The 18,693-nt window shown below is 39.1% G+C and overlaps 1 protein-coding gene across 1 annotated transcript in view; it reads left to right on the top strand.

The window, feature by feature from the left end:
* Positions 1-18,693, top strand: part of dnah5 (dynein, axonemal, heavy chain 5) — a 366,123-nt gene that overhangs the window by 186,088 nt on the left and 161,342 nt on the right. Inside the window, exon 59 of the mRNA XM_034175262.1 lies at positions 498-651. Coding sequence (XP_034031153.1) covers positions 498-651 — 154 coding nt within the window. The remainder of the gene's footprint in view (positions 1-497; positions 652-18,693) is intronic.

Here is an 18,693-nt window from a genome sequence, read left to right as displayed (position 1 = left end):
AGTAGGGGTTCCTTTTCAGGCACTGGACTCAGAAGTAATTAAAGGCCCAGACAGCTGGATTAAAATAAGTGGAATAAGATTTACATTTATTTCATATTTTTTCCAGTCCCACATGAATTCATTCTTTTTTTGTCAAAGAATGTTACAATCCTGTATGAAAGGCTTCTTGGCAGTTGGTTGATTAGGATAATAAAATCTCTCTCTGCTAATTGAAGTTCAGTTTTTCTCAGCTTCCTCAGTTATTTTGGCCACCTTCTTGCTCTCTGTGTCACGCTGATTTTCTTTTCGATTCTCCATGTGCATTTGTCGCAGTCGTATTGTGCTTGTCTGCCTTTTATATATTTAGGTTTAATTTGAATGAAGCTTGTGCTTCTCTTGGTTTCACAGTCCTATCAGGAGACCTCACTGGCCTCCCATTATTTTCCCCTCAAATAGACAAACATACAAATCCAAATGTACCTTTTTTATTTTATTTTGTGTCTTCTTCTCCTTCTCAGCTCATACAACACAGCCAACCTGATGGATGACCTGAAGGTTTTGTATCGGACGGCTGGCCAGCAGGGCAAAGGCATCAGCTTCATTTTCACTGATAATGAGATCAAAGACGAGTCCTTCCTCGAGTACATGAACAATGTGCTGTCATCTGGAGAGGTCAGGGCTACACAAGAAAAATTCACACATTAAAACACATTTCTTAAACACATGTTTAACCCTCTGGGGTCATTAGATGTACAGGTACATTCAACTATGTTTTTCATCATGTTTCAATGATTAGATGAGCTGTCACAGAGAGTTCTTTTGAACACTTCATTAAACTACATAGTGCCACCTCTTGTTTCAGTTCAGATTCAGTTTCAGTTCCTGATGTAGACACACAGCCAATCCTAGAGCCCAGAGAAGGTCACATGGGTCTCTCTCTCTCTCTCTCTCTCTCTCCTCTCTCTCTCTCTCTCTCTCTCTCTCTCTCTCTCTCTCTCTCTCTCTCTCTCTCTCTCTCCCTGTCTCTCTGTCTCTTGCTCCATCTCTCTGCCTATTGCTGCAACAGGCTCATTCATAGTGCACCAATGCTCTGTTTAGGGATCAGACTCGTTCACACTGCCACTAAACCCTGATAAATGATAAAAAGCAGTCCTTTCATCCTGAACACAGTTTTTACCTGAGGCCAACATATGGCCATCGGGTATTGCGAAGACCTGGCGTCCATCTGTCTGTCCATCTGTCCATCTTCTGTGTACAGCATAAATCCAGTTGTAGTACTGTCACAGTCTTCAAATTCACAGGGAACATTTTTAGGAGACAGACCTTGGACAAGTTCAAAGATGGCTAACCTTGACATATTTTAAGAGGTATTTTAAGAGGTTAAAAAGCCGCATTCTGTACCTAATTTTATGGCATGATCTCACGGATGTTAGCGTGGTGATGTCACATGGAAAAGTGGAAATTCCGTTTTGTTTGTATGTAAACAAACAAACTCTTTGTCATATATTATGTAAAAGCTAGCGAGAAATAAACACTTCTAAAAGTGAAAACACTGTTTTTAGAACCTAATAAAACCTCTGAAGTGATTTAAAAGACATTTAGCAGAAGTTAGCATTCAGTTTAGTTTTTGAGTGGCAGGGGTGACAGCCAATCAGAATAGAGCTGCATCGTGACGTTACAGTCTTTTTGCTAGCTGCAAACTCTGCAAAAGCTTTTGGAACCTAATAATTACTTAAACAACTGCAAATTATACAGAACACAATGCTCATATGGCCGAGGGTATTTTAGCATTGCCTTATTTTTAATTTTTACTTAGTCCTCCAGACGAAGCATGCTTTCTTGAAAAAAAAAAACACGTATATGGGTCTCCCCCACTACCCCCTCAATCTACAAGATCCTCCCCCAATGGAGCAAATGGGCATTTTTTCATTCAATGAAGGATATTTATGGACAGATAGAAAACATCTTGCTGGAAATGGTGAGTGGTTCCATTTTACAGTTATTTTCCACTGATCGATGTGTTAGTTTGGTGACCCCATTTCTACAACCCCTGGCAAAAATTATGGAATCACCGGCCTCGGAGGATGTTCATTCAGTTGTTTAATTTTGTAGAAAAAAAGCAGATCACAGACATGACACAAAACTAAAGTCATTTCAAATGGCAACTTTCTGGCTTTAAGAAACACTATAAGAAATCAAGAAAAAAAGATTGTGGCAGTCAGTAACGGTTACTTTTTTAGACCAAGCAGAGGAAAAAAATATGGACTCACTCAATTCTGAGGAATAAATTATGGAATCACCCTGTAAATTTTCATCCCCAAAACTAACACCTGCATCAAATCACATCTGCTTGTAAGTCTGCATCTAAAAAGCAGTGATCACACCTTGGAGAGCTGTTGCACCAAGTGGACTGACATGAATCATGGCTCCAACACGAGAGATGTCAGTTGAAACAAAGGAGAGGATTATCAAACTCTTAAGAGGGTAAATCATCACGTAATGTTGCAAAAGATGTTGGTTGTTCACAGTCAGCTGTGTCTAAACTCTGGACCAAATACAAACAACATGGGAAGGTTGTTAAAGGCAAACATACTGGTAGACCAAGGAAGACGTCAAAGCGTCAAGACAGAAAACTTAAAGCAATATGTCTCAAAAATCGAAAATGCACAACAAAACAAATGAGGAACGAATGGGAGGAAACTGGAGTCAACGTCTGTGAGCGAAATGTAAGAAACCGCCTAAAGGAAATGGGATTTACATACAGAAAAGCTAAACGAAAGCCATCATTAACACCTAAACAGAAAAAAACAAGGTTACAATGGGCTAAAGAAAAGCAATCGTGGACTGTGGATGACTGGATGAAAGTCATATTCAGTGATGAATCTCGAATCTGCATTGGGCAAGGTGACTGCCTGAAGAGAACATGTAAATTTCCACAGTCATTGATGATATGGGGCTGCATGTCATGTAAAGGCACTGGGGAGATGGCTGTCATTACATCATCAATAAATGCACAAGTTTACGTTGATATTTTGGACACTTTTCTGATGTTTAAGGATGATGAAATCATTTTTCAAGAAGATAATGCATCTTGCCATAGAGCAAAAACTGTGAAAACATTCCTTGCAAAAAGACACATAGGGTCAATTTCATGACATAGGGTTAATGTCAAGGAGCAGATGTTATTTGATGCAGGTGTTAGTTTTGGGGATGGAAATTTACAGGGTGATTTCATAATTTATTCCTCAGAATTGAGTGAGTCCATATTTTTTTCCTCTGCTTGGTCTAAAAAAGTAACCGTTACTGACTGCCACAATCTTTTTTTTTCTTGATTTCTTATAGTGTTTCTTAAAGCCAGAAAGTTGCCGTTTGAAATGACTTTAGTTTTGTGTCATGTCTGTGATCTGCTTTTTTTCTACAAAATTAAACAACAGAATGAACATCCTCCGAGGCCGGTGATTCCATAATGTTTTGCCAGGGGTTGTAGCACCAAAACAGTTTGACCACATGAATGAAATTGTATTTTGAACAAAGATTTGAAGAATTTTCTAAAAATGCATTTCATTTCATGAGATTTAGAGTGAGATGTTTCTATGTACATTGTTCTGAAGAAATATGTGACAAGTATTTAATTTAATTTAACTTTTATTTAACCAGGTTAGTCCCATTGAGACCAAGACCTCTTTTGCAAGGGAGAGCTGCACATTTACAGTAGTGTTCAGAATAATAGTAGTGCTATGCAGTGGTGGTCACCAGTGATGCAGTTAACGCGTTACTTAGTAACGCGTTACTCTAATCTGACCACTTCTTTTAGTAACGAGTAATCTAACGCGTTAATCTTTCCAAGTCAGTAATCAGATTAAAGTTACTTCTCCATGTCACTGTGCGTTACTATTATTTTTCATTGTGGGTCGATAGCAGCATTAAACTTGGTCCGTGGGCAGGAGGTCGGGGTTCGACTGAACGTCCCACTTTAAGCGAGCTGTGAGCTTTTCAATCCGCGTTTTTTTGCAGCTGCTCGACTCGTCCTCACCTCTTAAAGGGCGGTGATCAGCACACCTGCACTGAGCTTTACGAAGACATTTTTATACTTTTTTCCTCCTTTATTTAGAATTCTGAGCTGAGCTGCTCTGTATCGTCTCGTTAAAAACAGCTGATCCTCGGCGACGCGTCAACAACTAACACTATTTTCCACTCAAATGCACCTAAACTCTCTTTCTGAGGACCACATGATGTGAAAACGCAATAAAACTTTCTTACCTGTAAATCTGGTCCTGTTTTCTGCATAAATAAATGTTATCCATTCTTTGTGCTCAAACGCCAAAGCAGGGGCGAATCCAGATGGGATGGGGGCGTGGGGCAGGGATGTGCCCCCCTCCCCACAACAGCCCTAGATTAAAGGTCCAGTTTTGAAGCCGTTTTTTACTACAACTACTAATATTGCTTAAAATAATAATAATTTCGACAAGTAAAATGTTTAGAGAGAATTTAAATGTTAGAAAAATGTTAGAATTTAATAGTTACATTTATAAACAATGTAGGTTTGAAATGGCAAGTTTTACTGTTACAGTGCTGTCAACAGTTAAATATGAGGTCAAGAAAGAGGTCTTTATTTTACTTTTTATAAAACAAGTGTTTATTTTCATTGAAGTCAAGAAAGGGTGACTATAAAGTGAGTTTTGGCAAAACAGGTATCATTGTCATGTTGACGTGGGTTGTTGTCGGCAGCTGGGGAAAGTAACTAAAAAAGTAACTAGTAATCTAACTTAGTTACTTTTACAATTGAGTAATCAGTAAAGTAACTAAGTTACTTTTTCAAGGAGTAATCAGTAATTGGATTACTTTTTCAAAGTAACTGTGGCAACACTGGTGGTCACAGTTCTGATAATCCGATAACAGATAATTAGCGAAGATAATGTTTTCATTATCAGATTATCTTTTTAGATAACTTTAAAAATCATTATCAGACTAATTATCTTCTGATACATTTTTGTCCAATAACTTTTAGACCAATAACATAATAAAAGATGAACAGTAACAAACAGTTTTAAAATTTAACATCAGTTGAGCACCTACCTGTTAAAAGTTTCTTAACAGATGTATAGTTCTACACTCTGCAAAGAGAAGAGAGCAGTTTCAAGAAGAGAGCAGTTTCAAGAAGAAACCACTCTATCCTCTGTAGGCAAAAGAGAACTGGTCTTATAAAAACAACAACAAAAAAAATTTAATTTCCTTTAACACCATACTGATATGCTGGCAATATCACCCAAGTCATCCAGAGGCATACATTTTTAACTTATGGCTCAAATTTTAACCAGACTAATTTTGGACAAGTTATTTAAAATAACTGTCATGTCTGACGTTTTATAAAGTGAAAATATCAGATATATGTTTTAGTTTTAAAGTAATGTGCTAATTTTAAGGTTTTAGTGAGCACATGCTGTGCCCAGCAGTGCATTATGGGTGATAGGGTAATCTCAGTACGTTCATGACAGGAGAAATGCATTTCAGACACTCTGTTCAGGGTCCACGGACAGCAGCATTAAACTCTAGTGCCGAAAACTCTCCTGAATATATTCTCTGGGTTTATAGACGTTGTTGTATTTGCATTTGTTAAATTCCACGCATCTTAAATGTAGCAGACACGGATTATCTGGGATTTTGTTTTGGCAAGTTTTTCAGGCCTCTACTGCCATCTACTGGCCAGTAGTGTTCATGGCAGTATTCACCTGGCAGTATTCACCCTAGGTACTAAGCGTCTGGGCACCAGTAGATGGCAGTGTTCTATTTGTTTTGACCCTAGTTATATCAGATGGTTGTCAGATCAGCTTTTTGGCTTTGCAAATGGCTTTTTCTTTTTTACAAATTAAGTTTAAAAACAAAGCAAAACAGCAACAACAAAAAAACATTACAAGACAGCTCTGCGGTGTTTGCACATGCACAGTGCGAGCGGTTGGACGCTTGTAGCCCCTCAGCAGCAGGAAACCCTCACAACGGCCGACCAGAATAATATTAAACAGGTTTGATTTTCATTTGACCATGCGAACGGTGATCAGGAGGTGGTTGTCAAATGTTAAATGCAGCTTGTTACTCCATGTACACTACACGATGCAGGGCGCACGATTAACCTGAACTTGGTCCAAAAAAATTCCTGCATGAATGAAAAATCATCTGAAAAAGGGCCAAAACTCACACAGTGTAAAGCACGTTTTACAACATCATCAAACGTGCGCACAGCACTAATAAAATGAGCACACATTCTCTCCACATGCAAAACATTTTGTAATGACACTTCCAGGGCTCTGTAAAAATGCCTGTTTTTACAAATAAAAAATGGAATATTTTACAAAAGCACATTTATCTGTAGACACCATTACATGACAGACGTCACATTAACATGTTGGTTTACATAATGAATGACTGAACCAATCAGTGTTTAGCAGAGGCACTTTTACCCAGAATCCTTTGCGATCTGTCTGTGTTTGTTACAAAACCTCAGAGTTAGTGCATTATTCAACATTAAAAGATATATGTTATACTTTAACTTTGTACAAATGACAGAATTGACATTAATGGAGTTATTCTATCGGTATTAATGTTATTTATAAATCAAAATCATAAGTCAGCATGACTTTATTTTCCAAGACCTGGGCCTGACCGGAGCATTGTGATTGATAGAGAGCTGGCTTTGTGGATGCTCTCAGGGTGCCTCTGTGCTGGAAGCTGTGTAGCAAACAAAAGTATCCAGCAGGGGCAGGATGTTCAAAGACAAAGTTGTGGTTTCATCGTTTGGGTCTGTTGTTACTTTTTAATATTACTAGAAGGTATTATGACATTAAAACTTAATTTCAGTTTATTATTAGCTGCAAATGTAACAGAGACAATACTGGAATTTATCTGTTATTGGTTATCTGTAACTTCCGATACATTTTTGGGTGGTTTATCATTTTATCTTTATCAAAGATAACTTTTCAGTTATCTAATTATCTGTTATCGAAGTTAATTTTTTGGTTATCTGTGCCCACCACTGGTGCTATCTGACTAAAAAGATTATGACTGGTAAAAAGAGAGTCTCACCGTCTGGCTCAGTTCTTTCTTCACCACAACAAACCAGTAACGTGTCCATAAAATATCAGATGCAACCCCAATCCCTCTATCGATCTGGCAACTTGCTTCCGATGGATTGTTTGCTGTTGTCACGCTCTTCCAATCTGTACATGGTTGTACACTTCTTTTGGTTTTTAAGTGTATCTACTCTGAGTCTTATTTAACTACAGTCCTTCTGTTGTGTATCACTAGCAGTTAGCTTTCGTTAGCGGTTAGCTTGCATTAGCTAGGTCGACTCCCCCCCATCTCTTTAATACTTCTGTTAGTTTTTCAGTGTAACTGCTGTGAATTTTAGCTCATTACTTTACTCTTGTGTGACCCTTAGGAGTGGTTAGCATATTCGTTAGTGGTTATCGCTTGCTTGCTTGGCTATACTCTTTTCTCGTGCACAAAGTATACTACTTTACACTTTATGTAAATCCTGCATGATGCTGGCAGGTAGGGTGGCTCTTCTAACTAGAACAGCTTCTTAGCTTAGTTGAGATAGATGTTACAGGCACTCCAGATGAGGTTAGTGTTGGGCCGGCTAGCATGCCCGTTAGCATCAGCCTAGAAATGCCGGCTGTGGAGGGTGGGTTTCGGACTGTGGTTAGAGGGAGGAAGTCACGTAGCGTTTGGTGCCCGGATGGGGTACCCTGATCACACTCGCCACTGCGAACTGTGAGCCTGTTTTCTCCCTGATGTGAATTCTTTGAGCCCACGGGTGACTTCCACTCCTATCTCCAGGCCGAAATGCCGGGCTTTAGTGGTAGGGGATTCTATCACCCGCAAAGTCAGGTTACAGACTCCGGCTGACGTTAAATGTAGTCCTGGGGCCAGAAATCCCAACATTGCCTCCCATCTTAGGGTTCTGATGTTGCAGAAAGGTAGACAGACAGAGAAACATGACACGAGATACAGTCACATAGCTATTCACGTCGGTGCCAATGATTTCAGGATGAAGCACTCAGAGGTCACAAAAATGGACATAGAGAGGACTTGTGACCTTGCCAGAAATATGTGTCAGCATCGATTAATAGTCTCTCGTCTCCTCCCCTCCCGGGGTAATGATGAGGCATGTAGCAGGCTGACATCGTTAAATAAGTGGCTGGTGCAATTTTGTAGACAGCAGGGCTTTAGTTTTATTGATAACTGGCCTTCGTTCTGGGGCCGCCGTGGCTTGCTGATGCCGGGCGGCCATCACCCTACTGGGGAAAGCGCCGCCATCTTGTCTGCGAACATAGATAGAGCTCTACAGGGAGGGTAACATTAGGAATTTACAGCAGGCCACGGAGCAGGTAATTAGAGACCCTGCAAGGCGTATGACAAATGTGAGTATGGAATCCATTATCTTAGCAGGGAAATTAGTGCAGAAAATTCACTATGGTGATAGTGCAGTTTATCTGCCAGGGAGGGAAATTCATCAAGTTGAGACTGTGACCTGTTTTCATAGATGTGTCCATAAAAATCATAGAGGGATATGCTTTGGAAAATTAATACCCATTACTACATTGGATGACACTGAAATTGAGGATGGCCCGTTGGCTGTTCCAGCAATATCAAATATTTTGTGTCTGCTGCCTACAACCCACTCTGGAACCACCCCTAAATCCAAACAGTCCAACTGTCAACCCCACTGAGGTCCTTAGTCTGGGTCTCATTAACATAAGATCACTGTCCTCAAAATCATTGTTGATTAATGATCTAATTATGGATCATCACTTGGATATGATTGGGTTATGTGAAACCTGGCTTAAACCTTCAACTGTCCTCCCCTTAAATGAGGCCTGCCCACCGGCATTCACATTTAGTCACGTCCCTGTGATGCGAAGCAAGGCGGGGGTGTTGCTCTTATTTGTAAATCTAGGTTTAGCTTATTAGCTGTTGGGGTCACAAATATAACTCATTTGATCATCTGATTCTTCACTCTGCTCATGATGCTATGTATTGCCAAGGTCAGAAGAATAAAAATAAGCTGTATTATTTTGTCACTGTATATAGCCCCCCTGGTCCATACTCTGAATTCTTAGATGAATTTGGTGCGTTCATCTCTAACTTGTCAACTAGTGCAGATAGCATTCTGATTATTGGTAACTTTAACATTCATATAAATAAGCCTTCTGATCCCCTCTGCAAATAATTTATGACCAATTTAATTTAGGACCAATTGTATTCACTTTATACATGCTTCCCTTAGGCAGTATTATTAGACAGCATTGCTTAAATTTTCATTGTTACGCAGATGATACCCAGCTTTATCTATCCATGAAGCCAGAGGACACACACCAATTAGCTAAACTGCAGGATTGTCTTACAGACATAAAGACATGGATGACCTCTAATTTCCTGCTTTTAAACTCAGATAAAACTGAAGTTATTGTACTTGGCCCCACAAATCTTAGAAACATGGTGTCTAACCAGATCCTTACTCTGGATGGCATTACCCTGACCTCTAGTAATACTGTGAGAAATCTTGGAGTCATTTTTGATCAGGATATGTCATTCAATGCGCATATTAAACAAATATGTAGGACTTCTTTTTTGCATTTACGCAATATCTCTAAAATTAGAAAGGTCTTGTCTCAGAGTGATGCTGAAAAACTAATTCATGCATTTATTTCCTCTAGGCTGGACTATTGTAATTCATTATATCAGGTTGTCCTAAAAGTTCCCTGAAAAGCCTTCAGTTAATTCAAAATGCTGCAGCTAGAGTACTAACGGGGACTAGAAGGAGAGAGCATATCTCACCCATATTGGCCTCTCTTCATTGGCTTCCTGTTAATTCTAGAATAGAATTTAAAATTCTTCTTCTTACTTATAAGGTTTTGAATAATCAGGTCCCATCTTATCTTAGGGACCTCATAGTACCGTATCACCCCAATAGAGTGCTTCGCTCTCAGACTGCAGGCTTACTTGTAGTTCCTAGGGTTTGTAAGAGTAGAATGGGAGGCAGAGCCTTCAGCTTTCAGGCTCCTCTCCTGTGGAACCAGCTCCCAATTCAGATCAGGGAGACAGACACCCTCTCTACTTTTAAGATTAGGCTTAAAACTTTCCTTTTTGCTAAAGCTTATAGTTAGGGCTCCCCTCCACAGCACAGGGAGTTTTTCCTTCCCACTGTCGCCAAGTGCTTGCTCACAGGGGGTCGTTTTGACCGTTGGGGTTTTTACGTAATTATTGTATGGCCTTGCCTTACAATATAAAGCGCCTTGGGGCAACTGTTTGTTGTGATTAGGATTCCACCAATGCATTTATTGATATAATGCCATTGGTGGTCTCTGATCACTCACTTATTAAGTTTACAGTTTCGCTGCCGTATTTAGTGGAACAGCAACCTTATTTATGTTGCCAGCAACACATCAACTCCTCAACTAACACTGAACTCGAAGCTAGACTGCCTGATATCTTAGCTTCAGGTTTGGAAAATGCCCAATCAGTAGACAGTCTTCTGGATAGTTTAAACTCAGCACTCAGAACTACACTCGAGATGATTGCACCACCTTTATTAAAACCACGCCCCCCCAAAACAGTCACCTTGGTTCAGTGATTACTTGCGTGACCTCAGGCATAAGGCTAGAGGTCTAGAATGGAAATGATGTTGTTCAAAATTAGAAGTATTCCACCTCGTGTGGTGTGATGCTATCTTAGACTATAAGCATGCAGTACTGGCTACAAAGCGGACCTATTACTCTGATTTGATCAACAAAAACAAGCAGAACTCACAGTTCTTGTTTGACATGGTTGCAGCACTTATTCATGGACAACCACTTGTAAGCCGCTCTCCTTTTACAGCACAAGATTTCTTGGATTACTTTGAGAAGAAAATTGAAGACATTATCCCAAGAAGAAACATATCCCAACATGGCATAACCCAACCACTACACCCTGCCAATGAGGTGGGTGCCATTATTGAGATATTACCTAGATTTACAGAATTTGATAGTATCTCACTCGGCGTGCTGGCAAAACTCGTAATGTCTACAAAAATCACATCCTGCTTATTTGATCCCATACCAACAAAACTGTTTAAGGACCTGTGGCCCACTCTTGGGCCAACTGTGCTGGCAATTATTAATCTCTCATTAACTTCTGGATCTGTTCCTAAATGTTTCAAAGTGCATGAAAGTGCAGTGTTTGCAGTGATTAAACCATTACTTAAGAAATCTAATCTGCACCCTGGTGTATTGAAAAACTGTAGCCCAATATCAAATCTATCATTTTGCTATAAAATTCTGGAAAATCTAAATTCTGGGTCTTTTAGTGACACTTAAGGCTAGTTGCCGGCAATCACCTTAGTATTTCTTTTGTTTTTCTTGTTGCTTAATGCTGACAAATTATACTATATTTTTCTCTTTCTGATGCCTTTCTGTTTTTTCTCTCTCTCTCTCTATGTTTGAGGTGTGGCTCCATCCAGAGATGGGTGTGGTGTCTGGTTCTGAAACCCTCCTGTCCTGTGCACTGGCAACATTTCCTGTATATTCGTTTTGTAAATTGTTTTGAGGGAGTTTTTCCTTACTACTGTCGCCTGTGTGCTTGCTCTGGGGGTTGGTAAGGTTAGACCTTACTTGTGTGAAGCGCCTTGAGGCAACTTTGTTGTGATTTGGCGCTATGTAAATGAAAATAAATTGAAATTGAAATTGATCTCATGCACAAACTTACCCCCACTTGTGAACAAGAACCCGAAATACTTAAACACGTCCAGTTGGGCCACTAACTCTCCCCTAACCCAGTCCACCTTTTTCTGACAGAGGACCATGGTCTCACATTTGTATGCGCTGATTCTCACCCCATTCCGGTGCTGGCTATGTTTTCCAGGTTTTCTAAGCAATAACTCAAAAGCAATACAAAAAAATAAAAAATAAAATAAAATAGAAGAACACATAATGTGGAGTGGTGTCCAAAAAATGAGGTGGGCTTCATAGATAATTGGCAAAGCTTCTGGGGAAAACCTGGTCTTGTTAGGAGAGACGGCATCCATCCCACTTTGGATGGAGCAGCTCTCATTTCTAGAAATCTGGCCAATTTTCTTAAATCCTCCAAACCGTGACTATCCAGGGTTGGGACCAGGAAGCAGAGTTGTAGTCTTACACACCTCTCTGCAGCTTCTCTCCCCCTGCCATCCCCTCATTACCCCATCCCCGTAGAGACGGTGCCTGCTCCCAGACTACCAATAACCAGCAAAAATCTATTTAAGCATAAAAATTCAAAAAGAAAAAATAATATAGCACCTTCAACTGCACCACAGACTAAAACAGTTAAATGTGGTCTATTAAACATTAGGTCTCTCTCTTCTAAGTCCCTGTTGGTAAATGATATAATAATTGATCAACATATTGATTTATTCTGCCTAACAGAAACCTGGTTACAGCAGGATGAATATGTTAGTTTAAATGAGTCAACACCCCCGAGTCACACTAACTGTCAGAATGCTCGTAGCACGGGCCGGGGTGGAGGATTAGCAGCAATCTTCCATTCCAGCTTATTAATTAATCAAAAACCCAGACAGAGCTTTAATTCATTTGAAAGCTTGTCTCTTAGTCTTGTCCATCCAAATTGGAAGTCCCAAAAACCAGTTTTATTTGTTATTATCTATCGTCCACCTGGTCGTTACTGTGAGTTTCTCTGTGAATTTTCAGACCTTTTGTCTGACTTAGTGCTTAGCTCAGATAAGATAATTATAGTGGGCGATTTTAACATCCACACAGATGCTGAGAATGACAGCCTCAACACTGCATTTAATCTATTATTAGACTCTATTGGCTTTGCTCAAAAAGTAAATGAGTCCACCCACCACTTTAATCATATCTTAGATCTTGTTCTGACTTATGGTATGGAAATAGAAGACTTAACAGTATTCCCTGAAAACTCCCTTCTGTCTGATCATTTCTTAATAACATTTACATTTACTCTGATGGACTACCCAGCAGTGGGGAATAAGTTTCATTACACTAGAAGTCTTTCAGAAAGCGCTGTAACTAGGTTTAAGGATATGATTCCTTCTTTATGTTCTCTAATGACATATACCAACACAGTGCAGAGTAGCTACCTAAACTCTGTAAGGGAGATAGAGTATCTCGTCAATAGTTTTACATCCTCATTGAAGACAACTTTGGATGCTGTAGCTCCTCTGAAAAAGAGAGCTTTAAATCAGAAGTGTCTGACTCCGTGGTATAACTCACAAACTCGTAGCTTAAAGCAGATAACCCGTAAGTTGGAGAGGAAATGGCGTCTCACTAATTTAGAAGATCTTCACTTAGCCTGGAAAAAGAGTCTGTTGCTCTATAAAAAAGCCCTCCGTAAAGCTAGGACATCTTTCTACTCATCACTAATTGAAGAAAATAAGAACAACCCCAGGTTTCTTTTCAGCACTGTAGCCAGGCTGACAAAGAGTCAGAGCTCTATTGAGCTGAGTATTCCATTAACTTTAACTAGTAATGACTTCATGACTTTCTTTGCTAACAAAATTTTAACTATTAGAGAAAAAATTACTCATAACCATCCCAAAGACGTATCGTTATCTTTGGCTGCTTTCAGTGATGCCGGTATTTGGTTAGACTCTTTCTCTCCGATTGTTCTGTCTGAGTTATTCTCATTAGTTACTTCATCCAAACCATCAACATGTTTATTAGACCCCATTCCTACCAGGCTGCTCAAGGAAGCCCTACCATTATTTAATGCTTCGATCTTAAATATGATCAATCTATCTTTGTTAGTTGGCTATGTACCACAGGCTTTTAAGGTGGCAGTAATTAAACCATTACTTAAAAAGCCATCACTTGACCCAGCTATCTTAGCTAATTATAGGCCAATCTCCAACCTTCCTTTTCTCTCAAAAATTCTTGAAAGGGTAGTTGTAAAACAGCTAACTGATCATCTGCAGAGGAATGGTCTATTTGAAGAGTTTCAGTCAGGTTTTAGAATTCATCATAGTACAGAAACAGCATTAGTGAAGGTTACAAATGATCTTCTTATGGCCTCGGACAGTGGACTCATCTCTGTGCTTGTTCTGTTAGACCTCAGTGCTGCTTTTGATACTGTTGACCATAAAATTTTATTACAGAGATTAGAGCATGCCATAGGTATTAAAGGCACTGCGCTGCGGTGGTTTGAATCGTATTTGTCTAATAGATTACAATTTGTTCATGTAAATGGGGAATCTTCTTCACAGACTAAAGTTAATTATGGAGTTCCACAAGGTTCTGTGCTAGGACCAATTTTATTTACTTTATACATGCTTCCCTTAGGCAGTATTATTAGACGGTATTGCTTAAATTTTCATTGTTACGCAGATGATACCCAGCTTTATCTATCCATGAAGCCAGAGGACACACACCAATTAGCTAAACTGCAGGATTGTCTTACAGACATAAAGACATGGATGACCTCTAATTTCCTGCTTTTAAACTCAGATAAAACTGAAGTTATTGTACTTGGCCCCACAAATCTTAGAAACATGGTGTCTAACCAGATCCTTACTCTGGATGGCATTACCCTGACCTCTAGTAATACTGTGAGAAATCTTGGAGTCATTTTTGATCAGGATATGTCATTCAAAGCGCATATTAAACAAATATGTAGGACTGCTTTTTTGCATTTACGCAATATCTCTAAAATCAGAAAGGTCTTGTCTCAGAGTGATGCTGAAAAACTAATTCATGCATTTATTTCCTCTAGGCTGGACTATTGTAATTCATTATTATCAGGTTGTCCTAAAAGTTCCCTAAAAAGCCTTCAGTTAATTCAAAATGCTGCAGCTAGAGTACTGACGGGGACTAGAAGGAGAGAGCATATCTCACCCATATTGGCCTCTCTTCATTGGCTTCCTGTTAATTCTAGAATAGAATTTAAAATTCTTCTTCTTACTTATAAGGTTTTGAATAATCAGGTCCCATCTTATCTTAGGGACCTCATAGTACCATATCACCCCAATAGAGCGCTTCGCTCTCAGACTGCAGGCTTACTTGTAGTTCCTAGGGTTTGTAAGAGTAGAATGGGAGGCAGAGCCTTCAGCTTTCAGGCTCCTCTCCTGTGGAACCAGCTCCCAATTCAGATCAGGGAGACAGACACCCTCTCTACTTTTAAGATTAGGCTTAAAACTTTCCTTTTTGCTAAAGCTTATAGTTAGGGCTGGATCAGGTGACCCTGAACCATCCCTTAGTTATGCTGCTATAGACGTAGACTGCTGGGGGGTTCCCATGATGCACTGTTTCTTTCTCTTTTTGCTCTGTATGCACCACTCTGCATTTAATCATTAGTGATCGATCTCTGCTCCCCTCCACAGCATGTCTTTTTCTTGGTTCTCTCCCTCAGCCCCAACCAGTCCCAGCAGAAGACTGCCCCTCCCTGAGCCTGGTTCTGCTGGAGGTTTCTTCCTGTTAAAAGGGAGTTTTTCCTTCCCACTGTAGCCAAGTGCTTGCTCACAGGGGGTCGTTTTGACCGTTGGGGTTTTACATAATTATTGTATGGCCTTGCCTTACAATATAAAGCGCCTTGGGGCAACTGTTTGTTGTGATTTGGCGCTATATAAAAAAATTGATTGATTGATTGATAATGAGGATGGAGTGTTTAGACAGTGGTGAGCACCAGATCCGTGGAAAAAGCTTTCACCTGAGAGTCTGCTGATACATTAGTCACTGCAGAGAGAACCACAATGTCCACTATGTGGGCAAACATGCAATGAAATACACAACAGATCAGGAAAGTAGAGTTGGATTGAAGAATGGATAAAAGTTAACCAACAAGGCATAACAATATTAAGAAGAGAGAAATAAAAAAAATGTAGATGGAAGACAAAGACAGAAGAGGAGAAAGCAGAAAATAGATTTACATGGTTGTTTTTCCTGCTCCACCTGCTTGAACTAACTTTGATATTCTGTAAATGCGTGAGGATTATAGTTTCATAATCAAGTGTAAAAATAATGCTGTTTGTCTCAAACAATCTTAATGCTCTTTGAAGCTCTTCTAAAAGTTAAAAAGGGGAAGATTAACACCCCAGAGCAAACTCAACAGATTTTGTATTTAATCTTTTAATCTGCACTTTTGTGTTGTTTTCAGTGAATAAAATGTTTTTGTTTCCAGTGAAAGGTATTACATTAATTTACATAATCCTGTGAATGCACTGCTGTTGTGCTCAAAGAATTAGATATTATGAGCGAAGCGTCACCCACTCAGCTCACTCATGGTACAGGGCGTCCTAAACAGGAAGTGCCAAAATTCAAATCCACAGTAAAACAGGAAATGTTCAAATGTCAAATACTTCCTGGATTGACAGACGAGATCCCATGGAATCTTGCGGGAACTCAGTGGCAAGCTCACACTCGAACAGGAAGTGCTGAATTCTCAGTCACAGTGAAACAGGAAATATCCATTGTTGAACACTTCCTGGCATGGGTGGAGCTAGAGCAGAGGCTCTAGCTCACTGGACTCCCCTGAAATCTGATTGGACACAGATGATTGACATGAAAACTCAGTAAGGTATATCTTATATATTATATTCCAATTCTAAGGTGTAACTATGCCAGTATACAAAGGTATATCTAAATATCTAAAAAGGAAGAGTAAAATAGGAGAGTAGAAAAGAGTAGAGTAGAGCCACTTAGGTGCCTGGTCTTGAGAACCAGGGATTGTAGGTTAAAAAGCTTTTTTATCCCATGGGAACTCTCCCTACCCACCACATGTCATGGCACCACACATCTGGTTGAAAGACCTGCATTTTTAAATCAGTGAGTCACATTGCCTGCTAGGTTTCTCCTGTCCAGTAGTTAGTGCTGTGTACCACAAAAAGTTCTAATCCACCTTAGCAGAAGAAGAAAAATGTTTGCTCCAGATTTGAACCTAACACGTCGTTTGAACCATGGACTTCTAATCACACCAAACTTATATTGGTGAGTAAACGACCATATTTTATGCCAGAAATGAGGTCCAGGTTGTTAAAAGCAGCATTTCTCCTTTAATTTTGGTTGCCTTATATACACATGTTTAAGCTAACAGACAGCAACTGGTTCATGCTCTGTTGGCTTATTAGTGCAGCAGATAACTGAAACAATCCTTCAAACGATGATACAAGCATCAAATTCAGCACAAATACAGCTGGAGCAAAATTAGTGGAGCCACTTTAACTTTTGACCACTGTACAAATTGAAACTGACCTTTGTCACCATTCTTGCTGATTTTACCTCATAACTCCATAACATTCAGTCACAGATTGTCCAAACTATACCTTTTTGGAATATTTGTGGCAAATGATGTGGTGCAGTTTTCTATATGATTGGAGCATCTTTTAATTTTGACCCGTGTGCAATTCTTCAGTTGATCCCTACCTGGCTGCCTATTTAAAATTCAAATGGCCGATCAGTTTTTTCAAAAGAGTTAATGTCTATGGATTATTTGTGCCAGATTTGATGTTTGTATCACCATTTGCAGGATTCCACTCTAAATATTCTCTTATCTGCTGCACTATATATGAGATATAAGATGCTGCGCCTCACTGTTTCTCACTTGCCCTCAAAAGTATTGGAACACTTGGTATTTCGCACATTTAAATTTGTTTATTCCATTTCAAATACATTTTTTTTCCTAAAATTATCTTCCTTAACTCAAACTGAAAGCAAATCTCTACAACTTGATATAAATGAATTAAAAATATACAATCCAGCTTCCTGATGAAGTGGTGTAAAGGAGGATTTTCTTAAAAAGAAGACCTGAAAGTTCAGCTACAATTTGACAGAAAGTACATTTTTTTTGATGAAAGCCTAGATTTGATGTTTTGGTGAAAGTAACTTTTGTATTTATTCATAATTGATGTAAAGTCCAAGACATATTTAGTGACTTGGAAATGTTCATGTTTCTATCCCCTTACTTGTCTAAAGAAAACTGGCAATAAAACTGATTATTATTTACAGGTTTTATCAAGTTTTAGAGATTTGCTTTCAGTTTGATTTTGAGGAAGATAATTTAAGATAATTTTTGTTCTTTATTTTTTGTATTTCTTGTATTTGAAATGGCATAAACAAATTAAAATGTGTGAAATTACAAGTGTTCCAATCCTTTTGGAGGGCACAGTATCCTAACCTTATGATGAGTGCAAAATGAGTGTGGTATTATTACTGTTTTGTTTAAGAATGTTTAATTTTCACTGTTGCTGCACTTTGTGTGAAATCATAGTCATATCGTATATCATATTGATATGAAAATTCAGTAAGGTATATCTTCTATTATTCGTTCCAAATCTAAGGTAGAACTCTACTAGTGTTAGTGTCTAAGAAATATCTTAAACAAAAAAAAAGAAAAAAAAAAAAGAGAGAGAGAGTAGAGTCACTTAGGTGCCTGGTCTTGATAACTAGGGATGGTAGGTTGAAAAGCTTTTTTATCCCATGGGAACTCTCCCTACCCACCTAAGGGGCTCAAGAATATGGACACCATGTATATACGAGGTCTATTAGAAAAGAAACCGACAGTTTTATAAAAAAAAACTATATGGATTTGAATCACGTGCGATTACACCAGACATGCTTGAACCCTTGTGCGCATGTGTGAGTTTTTTCACACGTGTCGGTGACGTCATTCGCCTGTGGGCAGGCTTTGACTGGTCCAGCCCTCTCGGCTGAAATCCTTTGTCTGAGACGCTGCTGG

The sequence above is a fragment of the Thalassophryne amazonica genome, chromosome 7 (genome assembly GCF_902500255.1).
Source record: "Thalassophryne amazonica chromosome 7, fThaAma1.1, whole genome shotgun sequence".
Lineage (NCBI taxonomy): Eukaryota > Metazoa > Chordata > Actinopteri > Batrachoidiformes > Batrachoididae > Thalassophryne > Thalassophryne amazonica.
Note: the sequence above shows the minus strand (reverse complement) of the source record. Positions and strands in the feature narration are given on the sequence as shown.